The sequence below is a fragment of the Alligator sinensis genome, unplaced genomic scaffold, assembly GCF_000455745.1.
Source record: "Alligator sinensis unplaced genomic scaffold, ASM45574v1 scaffold1719_1, whole genome shotgun sequence".
NCBI lineage: Eukaryota > Metazoa > Chordata > Crocodylia > Alligatoridae > Alligator > Alligator sinensis.
This window is the reverse complement of record NW_005842507.1, coordinates 378,106-392,817: the sequence shown is the minus strand read 5'-3', so window position 1 is coordinate 392,817 and position 14,712 is coordinate 378,106. Positions and strand designations below refer to the sequence as shown.

The following is a 14,712-nucleotide window of genomic DNA, read 5'->3' as shown; positions in this document are numbered from 1 at the left end:
GAAAATGCACTGTGGTCATTTGCTTGTTTGGGTGTGTTAAGGAAGGAAAATGGCATCTCATAACCTGTTGCTTTAGATCTCACCCTTTATGCACCACACTTACTTGTCATCTCTTGCAGTCTTTTAACTCTCTAGGCTGTGTGCTCCTTCACACACAAACCACCAAATGTCATGGACACCCTTGGCACTGTAGAAATGGTGTGTATGAAACTTGTGTGGATGCATGCACGTGAACAAATTACTGAGAGAGAAGCCAAGGTGTGAATGTGCAGGGCATAAGCCAATAACAAGTTACTTTGCCACACTTTTGTTGAGAGGCTTTCATCTACTTCAGGGTAAGAGTGTACACATGTGGGCGGTTACCATGGAATAACTGATGCGCTCTGTAAGCTTATATCCTAGTCTACCTCTAGGTAACTTGTTACAGTCACAGGATACAGGGGCACAAACATAGGACCCCTATGCCACAAAGGTACTAAGATTTATGATCTTTTTCTATTAGAAAGCAACCACTCAGTTATTATAACAGATATTTTATAAACTAACAAGGTAGAAAAGCTGGGGTCATTGAGTTGTATGAGATTCCTAGGATCTTCTGAAACACTAGGGTCTGTGCTTCTGTTTTTCCCCTCTGCTAAGGCTACCTGGTAGGAATCTCTTGGAGCTTACTGCTAACAAACAGGTTCGTTTCAGTTCTTAGTCTACGTTCGATGTAAACCTGATTGTTAGAAACTGACCCGTCTAGTAAATCTTGTGGTAGGCGCTGGAAGATGAGACTTAAATGAGGGGCCCAGCATTGTATAGACCAACTCCAATGTTATTACTCCCATTAGTGAATAGCATGGCAGGGCTGGATAAAAAGTAATCCAGCCTTCCTCCATGATTATGACTAGAGTATGAAGATGCTGAGGCAGCGGTCTCCTGAATATTGTCTTGTGTCGACTGCCAGGAGTTTGTTAATTTACATCTTCCCATTTGTGTATCGTATGGCACTCACTGAAACTGCAGAGATTACTTAAAAGTGCTAAGACTGCAAAAAATGGCATATTTCACTGTGTGTCTTCTGGTGAGCAGAGAGTGGCAGAGTGATAATGTAGTGTAGCTGTGTGCTGGAATTAATGACAGATTTATTTGCATATAGCCATGTGTGCATGTATAAGCAGAGCATTACAGAATTCAGCCCTTCCATGCTGCAACTCTAAAGGTTTTAAGAGGCTTAAACCCTTCTAAATGAAAATTAAACAAGGAAAGGGTAGATTTGTCTTGTAGATGGTGATTCAGAATAGACTGTTTCAATGTCTGCCCAGTCCTTAGGCACATAAAGCATTATGATGTTGAGTCTCTCCTCCCATAGCTCTCTTCCTTTCAAGTTCCTCTTCAACATCTCCCTGGCTTTCATTTCTAACTTCCCTTCTTAAAGCCCTTTTGCATGAAATGGGGTGACCATAGTCAGTCTGACATCTATCCCAAGCAAAGTCATGAAAAGGCTGCTCTGGATGCAGTTAAAGGACGATAGCAAAATTTAAGGCTGATTGATATGTCTGCCAAAACCTATTTTCCTAAAAATCTTGATGCAACCTTTGAGAGAGTAGAGGTTTGGTTAATAGCAGTGGCATAATATTTTAAGACTTCTGTAAATCATTCGACTTGATTCTTCATGATATTCTGATTTTCAAAAAATGCTATATGAAATCTATACAACATGTATAAATGGTTTAAAAACTGGTCAGGTGATTGGTTTCAAAGTAATTGTAAATTGAAATTGTTGTCTAAGGGTGGGGACGGAGGGTGGTTCTAGCAGGATCCTATAGTGAATACGTGCTTTTGGCCTCATGCTATTCAGTACTTTAACGATATCAGGAAGAGAACATGAAATGGAAAAATTGGAGTGAGAAATAATGGGAGTGGTCAATCAATCTACATTCAAGCTTTTACCAAACAATTCAGAGAAATGTGTTCTTAATACAGTCTGATGGAAGGTAACTCGGTTCACCAGTATCTACATGGGGCAGAGATTTTTTTTTGGTTGATGCCAGTTCTGAATTAACAGGAAAGGGGATAATAAAATCAAAGAGTTGAAAACAAAAGCTCAGTAGTTTTATATTGCATATAAAATGCAAATCTAACAGTGTAAGCAGCAGTGACCTATTGATATGGAAGATTCCTCAGCACGTGAAGTTCTCAAATCAAGACTGGTTGGCTAAGCCAAGGTGTAGAAGTCACAGGGTTTGGTCCTGTCACCTGTCAAACGGTAGTTGAAACCTAATAGTTTCATATATTTTAGAGAGCGTAGCCCAGTGCGGTTCTGATGTATAATTTCTTACGTGCTATGATAATTTAAGTAATATTTTTATATTGCATTGCCCCTTTTGCTTGTACACCCGTCCTCGACTCTTGAGACCAACTACTTCCTCCTTTTTACCCAAATCTTAAAGTGCCGCCTTATTTCATGAACTCTTTCATTAATCCACAAAAATACCTCCAGTGTATCGTGTTTGATCCTTTCTGGCATGTATTGCATATCTGCTCTACATAGCCTTTGTCTAATCACTCTGAGGTCTCCAAGAAATGGTTGTGCCACTGTCTGTATAAGGCTGCAGTCACTGATGCTCAGTAAAGAGGGATGATTAACTACATCTGTAAGTCCTTTTTTTCCAAAACAAAATTCTTTTCTTTACAAATATTAAAACCAGAACTTTTGAAACAAGCAGCTTAGCAGCAGAACGTAAGAGTCCATGTTTTTAAACAAATGCACACATTCGATAATGGAGCGAGCTGTTCTGTGCACTGTGGAGATGCTTGGCCTGTAGTTGCTGAACTTGCTTGTAGCTTTCCGTCTGGGACCTTTAAGAGGATGCTCTTTCCTAAGCTACAGCAGTGTTTCTATATGAATTTTTTTGCTGAGAGAGAATGACGTGTGGCTGTTTATCTCAGATCCCCCTACAAAAAGTGAAATCTTCAGGAAGATCTATGCACAAGGCAGACTAAATTGTGATTTATCCTAACTGGTCTGTCCATTTTTTTGTTGCAGGAGGAAAACCTGGGGAACTTGATACATGAAACAGAATCTTTCTTCAAAATGAGAGACAAAGAATATCAGGAAACCATCGGACAGATTGAGGTGAGGAAATATGCAAATGTACTGTTTGTGTCTTTAAAAAGGGAATGTTTTCAATTTTCAGTGGGGAAGGGCATGTATTCTGGACCACATAGCATACTCCTTTACATGCATTGTATGCCCCTAATGGATTTTAACACTGCAGAGTTTTGACCTCTGCCATGCCCATATGATGTTTCCTGGCCCTGAGTGCCATAAAATACTTGAGACTATTGTATTAAATGAGCACGATGCTGTAACGAGTGGGTAAAGGACCTCCCAGGTCAGCATAAAATAAAATGCATTAAGATTCTGCTAGTTTTCTGTAATGTTTTCTCTCCTTGGGAAATCCCTGCTAAGGAATGACTACAGAGAATGCCAAACTGAACTGCTGGAGTTTCTTATAGCTTTAGGCTGACCCTGTATTGTGAGTCATACAATATAAATGGCATCCTGGGCAGTTTGCAGGGTTAGATTATTACTGATGGCTGAACACTAGCAAGTGTTTTGTTGCCAAGGGTTATCAAAAGCAGCAGAATTGAACTCTGGTTTGCAGTTCTGGACATGCTGCTAAAAAAAGTAACCACAGATCACCTCTAGACTGCAGTCTCCATGGTATGGACATGCCTGGGATAAGCTACTAAAATGCTTATGACTTCAGCATCCTAATAGTGCCAGTAGGGAACAGGACAAAGGAATTTAGCAGGGAGCCCTATCTGCTGCTGACCGCTTCTCTTGTTGGGCACAGCTGGAGCTAGCCACAGCCAAGAGTGACATGAATCGCCATCTTCATGAATATATGGAAATGTGCAGCATGAAGAGGGGCCTGGACGTACAGATGGAAACCTGCCGTAGGCTTATCAAAGGCTCTGCCGACAGGTAAATGATATGATCCACGGTTCTCTACTTTACAGAACTTCTGCAGAAATAGTTTACTATTTTAATTGAAATAGCAATTTAAATAAAACCCTTCTGATTGCTGCTTGGGTCAGCTGAAAGACGGTGGGTTAAGCAGCTTCCTAACATGCAACGATGCAGTGTCCTCTATTGGCATTGCTTTGGTTTTTTTCAAGCATTACTCTTCAGTTAATCAAGACCAGATAGTGCTTTTAATAGGCACACAGACTTCCCACTGCTCTCGGGGGGAGTAGCCTCTGCAGAACAAAGCCAATATATGCCACTCTGTAAAAAGAAACCACAATGTGCATATTATATCAAGGTTTTTTTTTTTTCCAGAAGATGCTTAACAATGTTGATTCTTTTAATAGATGAGTAGAAAGCCCTTAGTAATAAGGTAGCAACGGGCAGTATAACTAGTGTATGAAGCAGGCAGCCTTCCTTTTCCCTTTAAACACTGGAAGTTTGAATAAAATGGGTCCTGGATTTGAACCAGAGTTAACCTGCCAAAACCAAACGTGATGCAAGACTTCTAAAGCAAACTCTCAGGCTCAGTATTGTGTTGGAAGATGTCCGTAAAATGGGTCAGAGGTTGACATTGTATCCCTCAAGCTGCTGGACAAAAATGCTAGAATCGTTATTAGAACATTTTTTATTAGAATAAAACACATTAATGAACCTAAATCTAGACATGGTGACATAGTCATAGGGCATCTGACTTGGAGTGAATGGGAGGTTTTTCCTTGAAATGTTGCTTTCTTACTGTCCATTTTAGTAGTGCTGTTTTCATCATCTCTGAATCTTTCTCTGGATTTCTCTACAGAAATTCTCCTTCTCCCAGTTCTGTGGCCAGCAGCGACTCAGGAAACACAGATGAAATTCAGGATGAGTTTGACAGAGAGGCGGACGTGGAGCCGATGGTCAGCTGATAAATAATCAGAGCATTCCAGTGAAAGGGATAAATGCAGAAAAGAGTAAAAACAATACTGACCGAAAAGACTTCCAAGCCCTCACGCAGGGCTCCTGAGGACTCGTTCCAATACGCATCCCCACCCCACCCAAGGATTGGTGCTGTAAATTTCTATTGTTATACAAATGACAAATGCAGACTTCTGTAAGAAAAAAAAAATGGTGTTTTAATTGTGCCTTTGCCCCAAGCTGAGCCACTTTGAGCTCCAGTGGAATATTAATAGCAGGTGTTTTTATAAAAAATAATTAAAAAAAAATAAATTCTGGCAGCAGCAGAGAATGGTGCTGCAGAGGTTTTGGATGTCTCGATAGACTTATGTGTGATTTAAGGAACTGCTGCAATGATTGGCAAAAGGAATACTGGCAAACTGAGCAGTGAACGTGCTACAATTCAGATATGAACACGGGGTGGGGGCTGGCATAAAAATGCAAACACCTCCAAATTTAGTTGTTAACCCCATTAATAACAGCATGGGGTTAGAAGCCAATCATACCATTATAAGGTATCTAAAAGGGCATCTTCATTCCATCTGTATGGGTGAAGAGACCTTTGAAATCTGCACAAGCTTTCTGCCAGAGTCCGAAATCCTGAGAAGCCTTTCTCAGCTCGGCGGCAAAGCAAGTGGACAAGGTACAGTGGGGTGGGAATATCACTGTTAAACTACTATGCAAAAAAAAAAAAAAAAAAAGCTAGCCTTATTTATATGGAATGTTATGGTCCCTGCTGGGCTACAGTTATCTCTTGGTGGAAGAAAAGCTAAAAAGAAAAAAAACCCCACATTTGCACATGTTTAATTATCTGTAGAGCTTCCTTTGAGGAGGCATGTCTTATTACAATGCCTTTGTTTCCAGTGATTGGATTAGGAGGGAATCAGCCCTTCAAATCATGATTTTTTTTTTTTTTCCCCAGGATTTAAAAGCCCCAACACTTGCAGGTTTTACTTTGCTTCCTGAAAGATAACTGTGTTTTATGCTGCTTTCGTGAAGCCTAGTGGAGTAGGTGAAGCATCAGGCTCAAACTGATGCATCGTGCTATATAGGTATAGGCTTGAGAAGTGACATTGTTGCAGTTGCAGACCACTGTTCTTTTGGAAAAGCTGAAAATGGGAAAGTACTGCAATTCATTTTTAGGGCATAATGGAATGAATCCTAATATCCTGCTACCCTAGAATTGGGGAAGAAAAGCCACGCACTTCCCGTGAGAGAGCGAAAAGACCTAGGTCTTATATACCTTCTTCTGTATTTTAAGCCAGAGAAAGCAGCATCCAAAAAGTCCGTTGTTTACTTCCTGTCTGGAGAACTGATAATGGGTGAGAAGTTGTTCTTGGGGGTCATTATGAGTTACTGAGTAAAAAAAAAAAATAAAATAAAAATAAGGGTGGACTTTTTTTGAAGCATGTAGAACACAGTACAAGGGAGTTTTGCAGGTCAATGTTGAAGGCAGAATTAAGAGCTCTTAAAAGTTAACTGTATGTAGCTAATGACCAGTTAAGACTTAAGGGGTCAACATCAAATTATGATTTTATTTTTCATCCTTTTCATGAAAGATTTTCCCCACAGTGATTTGCAACTACTGCAGAGGGGAGAGGTTTTTCCCTCCTACCAATTCACAGATTGGACAGAAAAAACATCAGGTTAATAGCAGGCCTTTATAGGATTGCACGGAGCTGAGACACTCAACCGGTGACCTAACTTCTGAGCATTGTTTCCAGGCCTCTATCTCATGATCCAATATTGAAATGTAGGGGGATGGCATTGCAAGGAAACGGCCAGTGTGCTTCAGTGCTGTTTTTCCTCCTACAAGAGCACAAGTCTCAGTAAAGTAGTGCCTGTACTAAGGAGAGGATGCCTCAGATATCTGCACAACTTCCTGGACTCTGAGGGGCGGTATCATCTTGGTGGATCTCTGCTAAAATATCTGCAACTTTCATCAGCTTTTTGTTGTGATCTAACCTGGTCCAAGCTGTAGGTAACTCCCCTTCGACCCAAACTGCGTTTTTCCAGGCCATATGAATCAAGTGCATCCTCTGCCCTTTTTTTCAGGTGGGGAGAATAATGCTGTGATGATCCTTCTGGATCCACAATATGAGTTTTTATTTCTCCCATCCATGAAAAGCTATGTAAGGACATTCATTTAATTTTTACCTCCTATTAGCTTTCTTCCTCGTTAGCAGCTTTATATATTGTGCTGTGACTTTGTGGCCTTTTTTCAAGGTATCATCCATTATGCATTTAACTTTTTTTTTGTGTGTGTGTTTTAAAAAAGAAACCTTATTCCAAAGTGCTCATTCTTATCACATCTTATCTAGCCAAAGCAGTACATTATGTTCGATTAAGGGTGCGATTTTTGTCGGGTAGGGAGGACAGAAGTGAAATGTCTGCCAGTCATCATGACCTCTTTTTAATGGGAGTGGGACTGCACGGTTTTTTAAATGAAAAGTATTTCTAAAGGTTATCGAGCCTGTTTTGAACCTTGGCTGCTAAATACGTTGTTTCTCAAAAGGTCGAGAGACTGTCTGCCAAAGCTGAATGTCTGTAGTGCTTTAGTGACTTTGGTGAAAGCCTAGTTTAACAATTTGTGTGTGTAGTGACTTAGCCTCTCTGGAGGCTGCCATTCAGCTGTCTTCAAATTATGAAATGCTCCTTTCGCAGCAGAGAAATTGAGCAGCTTCAATAGCCGTCCTGAGTAGGTGCTGCGGACTTGTCTGTCTAATTGTGTTCCGCCAGGAGAAATGGTTCGGGGTTGCCTCTCGTGGCCGGCATGTCGAGGAGGAGAAGAGAGGAGAGTATCCTGGGTTTTAAGAGTGGGGCTGAGTGAGGAAGCAGAGACTTCAAGAAATCTGTATTTTACAGTTCATCTCATAGCCATAATTATGAGGAGCATCTGTAACGGGGATGCATCATTTGTAAGTGTAGGGGATGTGGGAATGTAGTATAGTAAAGAAATAATGTGTATGACGGTGAAATGTATATGATGGTAAGAGGCTACCATGGTTGTTGGTGTCTGTTTTCTCTATAACCATATTTAATCCACCTTTTTATTTTAATTAAACAGGTCTTCACACTTGGGTTTAGGGTTTAATTTTTGCCTAGGCAGCATAGGACTTAGTAGTTATTGGGTCAGCCCTGTGATATTTATTTGGGTTGCCCCGCGATAGTTTCCTGTGAGGTTTTTGGTTAGTTTGGTTTCAAACGATGCTGCTCACTTAGCTGACGGTGGTCCCGTTTTGTTTGCATTTAACAAGTCTGTAGCAACCAGATCAAAAGCTTGCCAGAAAAAAAAAATTGTGAAAATGCTGGAAATCATTTTGATGACCTCTTTTCCTTTGTAAAGCTGTAAATACTTTATTTTTATTTTCTATTCTTAATGCAGTGTCATATTGACACTTTTTTTAGACTTACAATCGGAAAATCCTCCTCATTGTTTTTCTCATATTTTTAAAAAAAGGGGATTTCAAGGAAGCAAAATGTTTTTGCTTGTTAGCAGTATAATAATAATAGATCAAATTCCTGAAATGGGTTTGTACAAAAAACAAAATGTTTTCAGTGAACAAATCGCCGTTGCTTTTTTGTGGATGCATGTTGTTCAAAAACGTCCAAAGAATCATGTGGTACAAAGTTTTTTCCAAGGATTTCATAATTGTCATGTTAGTTGAGATTACAGACAAGGAGTCAAAATAGTTTTAAACCAAGGTTTGGGGGGGTGGGGGAGGGGGAATAATGAAATGCAACTAAGCTAAATGCATTAATCTATTTATAAAAACGCAGTATTCTATTTTTAATAGATTTTTAAAATGCAAACTGAAGTCTGTTAGGAAATCAAATTCCTCCCTTGTAAATTATCCTCTACTTTGAGGATATCCAAATTCTCAACAGTTTCAGTTGACAGTGCAAGAGACACTGCAGCAGGCACGGCTGTGAAGCACTCTTCCCATCTCTTCCAAACGTCTTGCCAACATAATTATAACTCCCGAACTGTTCCCCAACCGTCCGTCATGACCCATCATCATTGACACCAGTGCCTTTCACTAAAGGATGAGATATGGACTGCCACCTTCCTGCTAACCGCAAATAATATTTCAGATGCAGTGCTTAAATTCTGACCTACAACAACTTGCATTTTTTACTTGGTTTACAGTTAAAGCAACTATAAATTGGACTAAGCATCTTTCTTTCCTGAAACAAGTTTTAAGTTGGAAGTAACTCAGTGGGTATTAAAGCAGCAGATCAGACTCTGGCTTTGTTTCCCTGTAGTGAAGGACACTCTTTTAGGATAATCCTTCTTGCCATCAAAAAACCCAACAAAACAAATTCTGTGGTCAGACCTGATTTTGGTCGTGTGAAGGCACTGGTGATACATAGGGCGCTTACAGCCGTACCAGGAACACGAGTGTTGCAATGATGGAAGCATTTGCTTGTTTTCCGTAGCTCTGCGCTGTGAAAAGACTCTGTTGATGGAAGCGTGTTTGTGCCTGGAACACGATCATCTTAACGAAAGACTGTGCTTCGTTCCCGAGTGCTACATTTCTGAGGACCTTAATGGGTTTTTTTGAGAGGAGATTCCCACCAAATTCTCTTTTGTGACAGATGATTCAAAGTATTTCTAATATTCCCTATGCTCTCTTATTGTAACCCAACTCTGCTGAGATGATAAATCTGAACTAGGATCTTAAATACCATGGTTCATGGTATTTTACTTGGTTTGGCTTTTTCACAGTCTTTTTTGGGGGGGATTTCCATGTTCTTATGCCCTGGCACAGAAATGCATCACTGGGGCTGCAGAACATGTTTTTGTTTTTAAGTAGCTTCCTTGGAGAATAGAAGTCGCAGACATTTATGTTGGCCTCGAGTTCTATGAAATCTCACTAATCAAACCTAAATTTGGGATCATCCCAAATCGGCAAGTAAATGGTGTGTAGGCTTGCATTATGCATGCCGGTTTTAAAGGTGAACTTGATTACACCTTTACCTGCCAAGCTCTCAATTCAGCCTTTTGCTGATCTGATTCCGGAGAGGCCAAAAAGGTGGTCCTTAGGCCAGATCTTTGGCAGAAAAGTGAAGGAACAATTGATTTTAAACTTTTAGCATGTCCTTGCATGCATTTATGTAGAGTTTTGGATACTGAGTCTGTCTCATTTAAAAAAAACCCCAAAAAACGCTGTCCAGCTCTTCTGTTGGAGAAGGGGAGAGAAATGAGGTGGGAGGAAGTAGAGAAATGCCACATCAGCTCTTTTTAAAGAGCATTATCAAGCCTCTCTCTTAACTCAGAGGCACTCTATGAATGAAGCACTTTTACGAAACAAGAAAAGGTCTTTAATCTGCTAGGGCTGTCTCTTCAGGAAGCCAGGATGCTAGCACTGGAACAACTGCTTAAGAAATAAAAAGTGGTACTTTTGAATCTGATGGTCCGTGTCATTCCTCCGGTGGTTCCTGCACGTTCCACCACGCTGCCAGGCTGCGCTCTGTATCGTTTGCTGGCTGCCTGAACTGACAGTCCACGTGTAGAGTTCATGTGAAATCCTGTTTGAAAGTCTTTAAAAGTTCGGGCACTAAACACGCTTCCTGTGTAACGTGGTTTCACCTAAAAGGAAGATCCTTAAAATACTGTCCCTTGGGTTAAAAAAAAACAAAAAACAAAACAACCCCCCCCCCAAAAAATCTGTATAGCTCAATTCTTGCCCCCCCCCAAATAAAAATTAAGTGACATTTAAATAGGAGCTATTGGCTAACTCCTTCCCAGACCATGCCATTTTCTGAGTTACTCTCCTAGGTCATTGACGAGTTTCTTTTGTACTCATGAAAACAGACTACTGATCAGAGTGGAAATGAAACTGTTTACTGTATTGTTGTAAATATTGTACTTTATATTCTGTATATTAGCTTCTTTTAAAGGAAAACAAACCGACCTTAATGCTATTTGATATCTGGTAAGGAAAAGGTCCGAGGATGAACCAGAGTCTAAGCTTCCTCCAAAAGGGCTGCAGCGTCTTGCCCCGAGTTCAGATTTCAAGTGGTTTTCCCCCCTCTGTTTTGGAAGTCTGTCCTTCATAGTTTTAAAAACGGGCCAAGCGTTGCGTGTGTTTACTAGCAGTGGTTTTTAGGCTGTCAAAGACCTTTGAATCCTAATCCATTTTGGATAAGGCACCAAGAAGCGCACACAGCGAGAGCCAGAAGCATTTGAACTCTTGTGAGTACCCATGGATTATCTCTATTTTTCCTGTTAGTGCCAAAAACTACTCGCTTCTGATTTGATCTCTAGCTGCCTGTATACAGCATTAAGTTGTTTTTTTTTTTCCCCTCGTTTCCTTCAAGGGCACAAGTCCAGTTGCCTGTTTGCCTCTATTGTTCTCTGCCGTCCTGTGCTGTGGCACTGCTCCTTGGAGAGGCTTTGTGATACTGGTTCATCCTTCACTCTCAGTTTATAAATTCTAACTATGAATGTTTGATTTCCAAGTCACGTACCAAACGGGCTTCTTTGTGAAAAGGTGATGTTCTGAAGCTCGTTGATGAAAACGGGTTATGGAAATTCTCTGGTTACAAGGAAAAAAACCCACAAACCCTTACAATAAATGCCAAACTTCCTGGTTATTGTCTGTGTGTCCGTTCCTGCCTTCTACAAGTGTTTTGTCTTTTCCTAACATCTGACTTCACTATAGCTGAACACCGAATCAAGGCCTTGATGAGTGAATCATTTGAGGAAAGGGGACCATGTTGGTTATTAATGGCACCGTCTCAGTGTCCTAAAATGCAGTCACCTGAAAAAGTTAATGACCAATAGTGGAGTGACAGATTTTACTAAAATTGGCATAGCAGCACCAAAAAACTACACAACTGATCCGCTAGACATAAATAACCCTCTTCCTGCAAGTGTTCTTCCCTTCTGTGCAAGTTTACAAAAGGATGCTAATGCAGTGTGTGTGTGTAAACTCCAGTATCGGACCACTTGGTAGAATCATAGAAAATTCGGGCTGGAAGGGAGCTCAGGAGGTCACCTCTCGTCCAACCCTTGCTCCAAGCAGGGCCAGCCCCACCCACATCATCCCAGTCAAGGCTTTGTGTAACCGGGTCTTAAAAACCCCCCCAAGGATGGAGACTCCGCAACTTCTCTGGGTAACCTGTTCCAGTGCTTTTCTACTCAGCTAGTGAGACTTTTTCCTAATATCCAACCTAAAGCTCCCTTGCTGCAACTGGAGCCCATTGCTCCTTGTCCTGTCACCTGCCACCACTGGGAACAGTCCAGCTCCATCCTCTTTGCAACCCCCCTCAGTCTTCTCTTCTGCAGACTAAATAAGCCCAGGTCCCTCAGCCACTCCTCACCAGTCACGTGTCCCAGCCCCTGAACCATTTTCATTGCCCTCCGCTGGACAGTGTGTCCACATCCAGTGTATCCACATCCTTTCTGTAGCGGGGGGGCCCAAAACTGGACACAGGACTCCAGTACTTCCCACAATCTGTTGGCAATGCTCCTACCAGTGCAGCCCAGGATGCCGTTAGCCTTCTTGGTAACAAAGGCACAATGCTGGCTCCTGTTCAGCTTATTGCCCACTGCCACCCCCAGGTCCTTTTCTGCAGAGCTGCTGCCCAGCCAGTCCTATGCTTCAGGATTATCTTGCTGATGAATTACAAGGCTCTCCTTTACAAGTAGGATGAGGTGGTTTGCGTCAAACCTTTTTAGAAAATCTATTCTCCCAACCACCTTGCTTGCACCTTTCAGTTCTGGTGTGTTTAGCCTCCCCCCCGGGTCTTTATTTCTTCCTTTCTTTTCTTTATCTTGGCCATGCAGACCTTGCTTCACCAGAAGTGAGACAACAGCAGCAGTGCTGGCGGTGAATTTAATTTCCTGCTATTTAACAGAGGATGAAATTAGCATCACGGAACAGGTACCAGGAGGTTCCACCTGGCCTGTGTCCTTTTGAGAACACCCTCTTAGGCATGTTATCTATTAGGAGGTCCAGTTTTGGGAGCTCTGTAAGCAGAATCTGTTGCACTACTTCATTTCTACTCCCACTTCCTCCCTCCAAAAATGCTCCCTGCGTGCCACCCTTCCGCACCCCTCTCAGTTACTGCTACCCCCTTATCTTTTTTTAACCAGAGGCTACGTCTGCACTGCCACATGCTTGATGCACCGCACCCCTCATACTGGTGCTCTCTCTTTAGTGGGACAGTCAAACAAATCTGCAGTTAACCTCCTACAGTGTTGATATCCCACTGTTTATATCCCTCTTCTCAAAACCCTAGTCGCCTTGAGCCTGAGCCCAATTTAAACTCTGCAAAAAGTAGCAGATGAGGTTCTTGGGGTGAATCTAATCTCTTTTAAGAGATCAGATTTACCCCAAGAACCTTGTCTGCCTAGCACGGCTACCACCTACACCCTTGCAAAGCAGCATGATTTCCCTGAGCTTGTGAGGGATTCTCCTTTTAGACTTTTTTTGTTTTAAGAGCTCTGTAATTCCTTTTGATTTCATTCTGCAAGGACAGGGGGAGGCTTTTGTGTCAGGACCTTGCAAAGGCAAATTGGGTTTGCACATGCTTGAGACAGTCCTGCTCTCTTCTGTAAGAGTAGGGGCGTTTGGGGGAAGATGAAGTTTGCTCCACTTGGATTCAAAGTGCAAGCCGATTCATGCAGATTCACAGAAGTTTTTGGCTGATGATCTCATGAGGTCCCTTCCAAATCACCCCAGGAAGGTGTGTCCAGGCTCAAAAAGCAGCAGCTGCAAAGTCAGTAGAACTTCAGGGCCTGAGGTTTCATGCTTAAAAAGAAGTGTTTGCTTAACCAGCTAAGCGGGACTGATAGTAGAGATGATCTCTTCTATTAGACCAACAAGATTTTTGCAAAATTTTTTTTTCTTTAAAGAATTTTATTTTTTTTGCAAAAATCTTGTTGGTCTAATAAAAGAGATCATCTCTACTACGAGTCCTGATTGCAGTCATATTGGTCTAGAGAAAAAGGCAATTTGGATACCTGCTTAACTAACTAGCAGTCTGCTAACCTCCATCTGTAAAAGGAGAAGAGAGTTTCCGGAGTGAACCGAAATTCCCTGCTCCAAGTAGTTTATTAGCTAACCAACTTCTGGAGCGGTAGCCAGGGGGACTTGGATTCATTTGCAGAGACGCGGTAGCTGCAAGTAGCTCACACCCGGAGGAGGGACGGGAAGTGTTGCTCCCTTGGACTAACGGCTGGGGAAGCGATGATCTTGGTTATCTCGAGCTCATGTTTGCTCTTGTAGTCCAGGCTCTACTTTAATAGACTGCCTGTCACTGTGCAGAGATAAGCCCAGACCCCTGCACTGCTGCACCAGGCCTTTCTCCCAGTGCCCAGGGGAGCAAAGCCCATGCCTTGCAAGGCCTTTCCCTAAGCTTCCTCCCCATTCCCTCCAGGAGGGACTTTTCTTAACTCCTGCATCACTGCCAAGGGGAAGGACAGTGCTGCTCCAGGAGGGAGCCCAGGGACATCTTCCCTGCACCACGTGCCTGTGGAGCTGGGCTCCAGGGCAAGGTCAGGGATATGGCACCCCTGCTCCCTCGTGGCCCTTTAAGGCGCCTGCCCCACGCCCCCTTCCCTTCCGGGGCTTGCAACACAAAGCAGCAACTTATTGGCCCGCGGCCTCCACACGCCTCTTGGCATTGGCTGCTTCAGACACGCCCCCGGCCAGGCGCGGGCTGAACCATCTGCCCATCTTGAGGGAGGGGGGGAACACCTCTTTGGACTCCCCCCACAAGCCTTGGGGCCCGGCTCGCTCTGCCAGCAG

At 42.4% G+C, this 14,712-nt stretch overlaps 1 protein-coding gene across 1 annotated transcript in view; it reads left to right on the top strand.

The window, feature by feature from the left end:
- The window catches only part of IFFO2 (intermediate filament family orphan 2), a gene marked incomplete at its 5' end in the record, with an annotated part of 56,449 nt that extends 44,898 nt beyond the window's left edge, over positions 1-11,551 (top strand). Inside the window, 3 exons of the mRNA XM_006031492.3 lie at positions 3,032-3,121; positions 3,846-3,976; positions 4,818-11,551. Of these exons, the coding sequence (XP_006031554.1) occupies positions 3,032-3,121; positions 3,846-3,976; positions 4,818-4,923 (327 nt within the window). The remainder of the gene's footprint in view (positions 1-3,031; positions 3,122-3,845; positions 3,977-4,817) is intronic.
- Between the last annotated feature and the right edge of the window lie 3,161 nt (positions 11,552-14,712).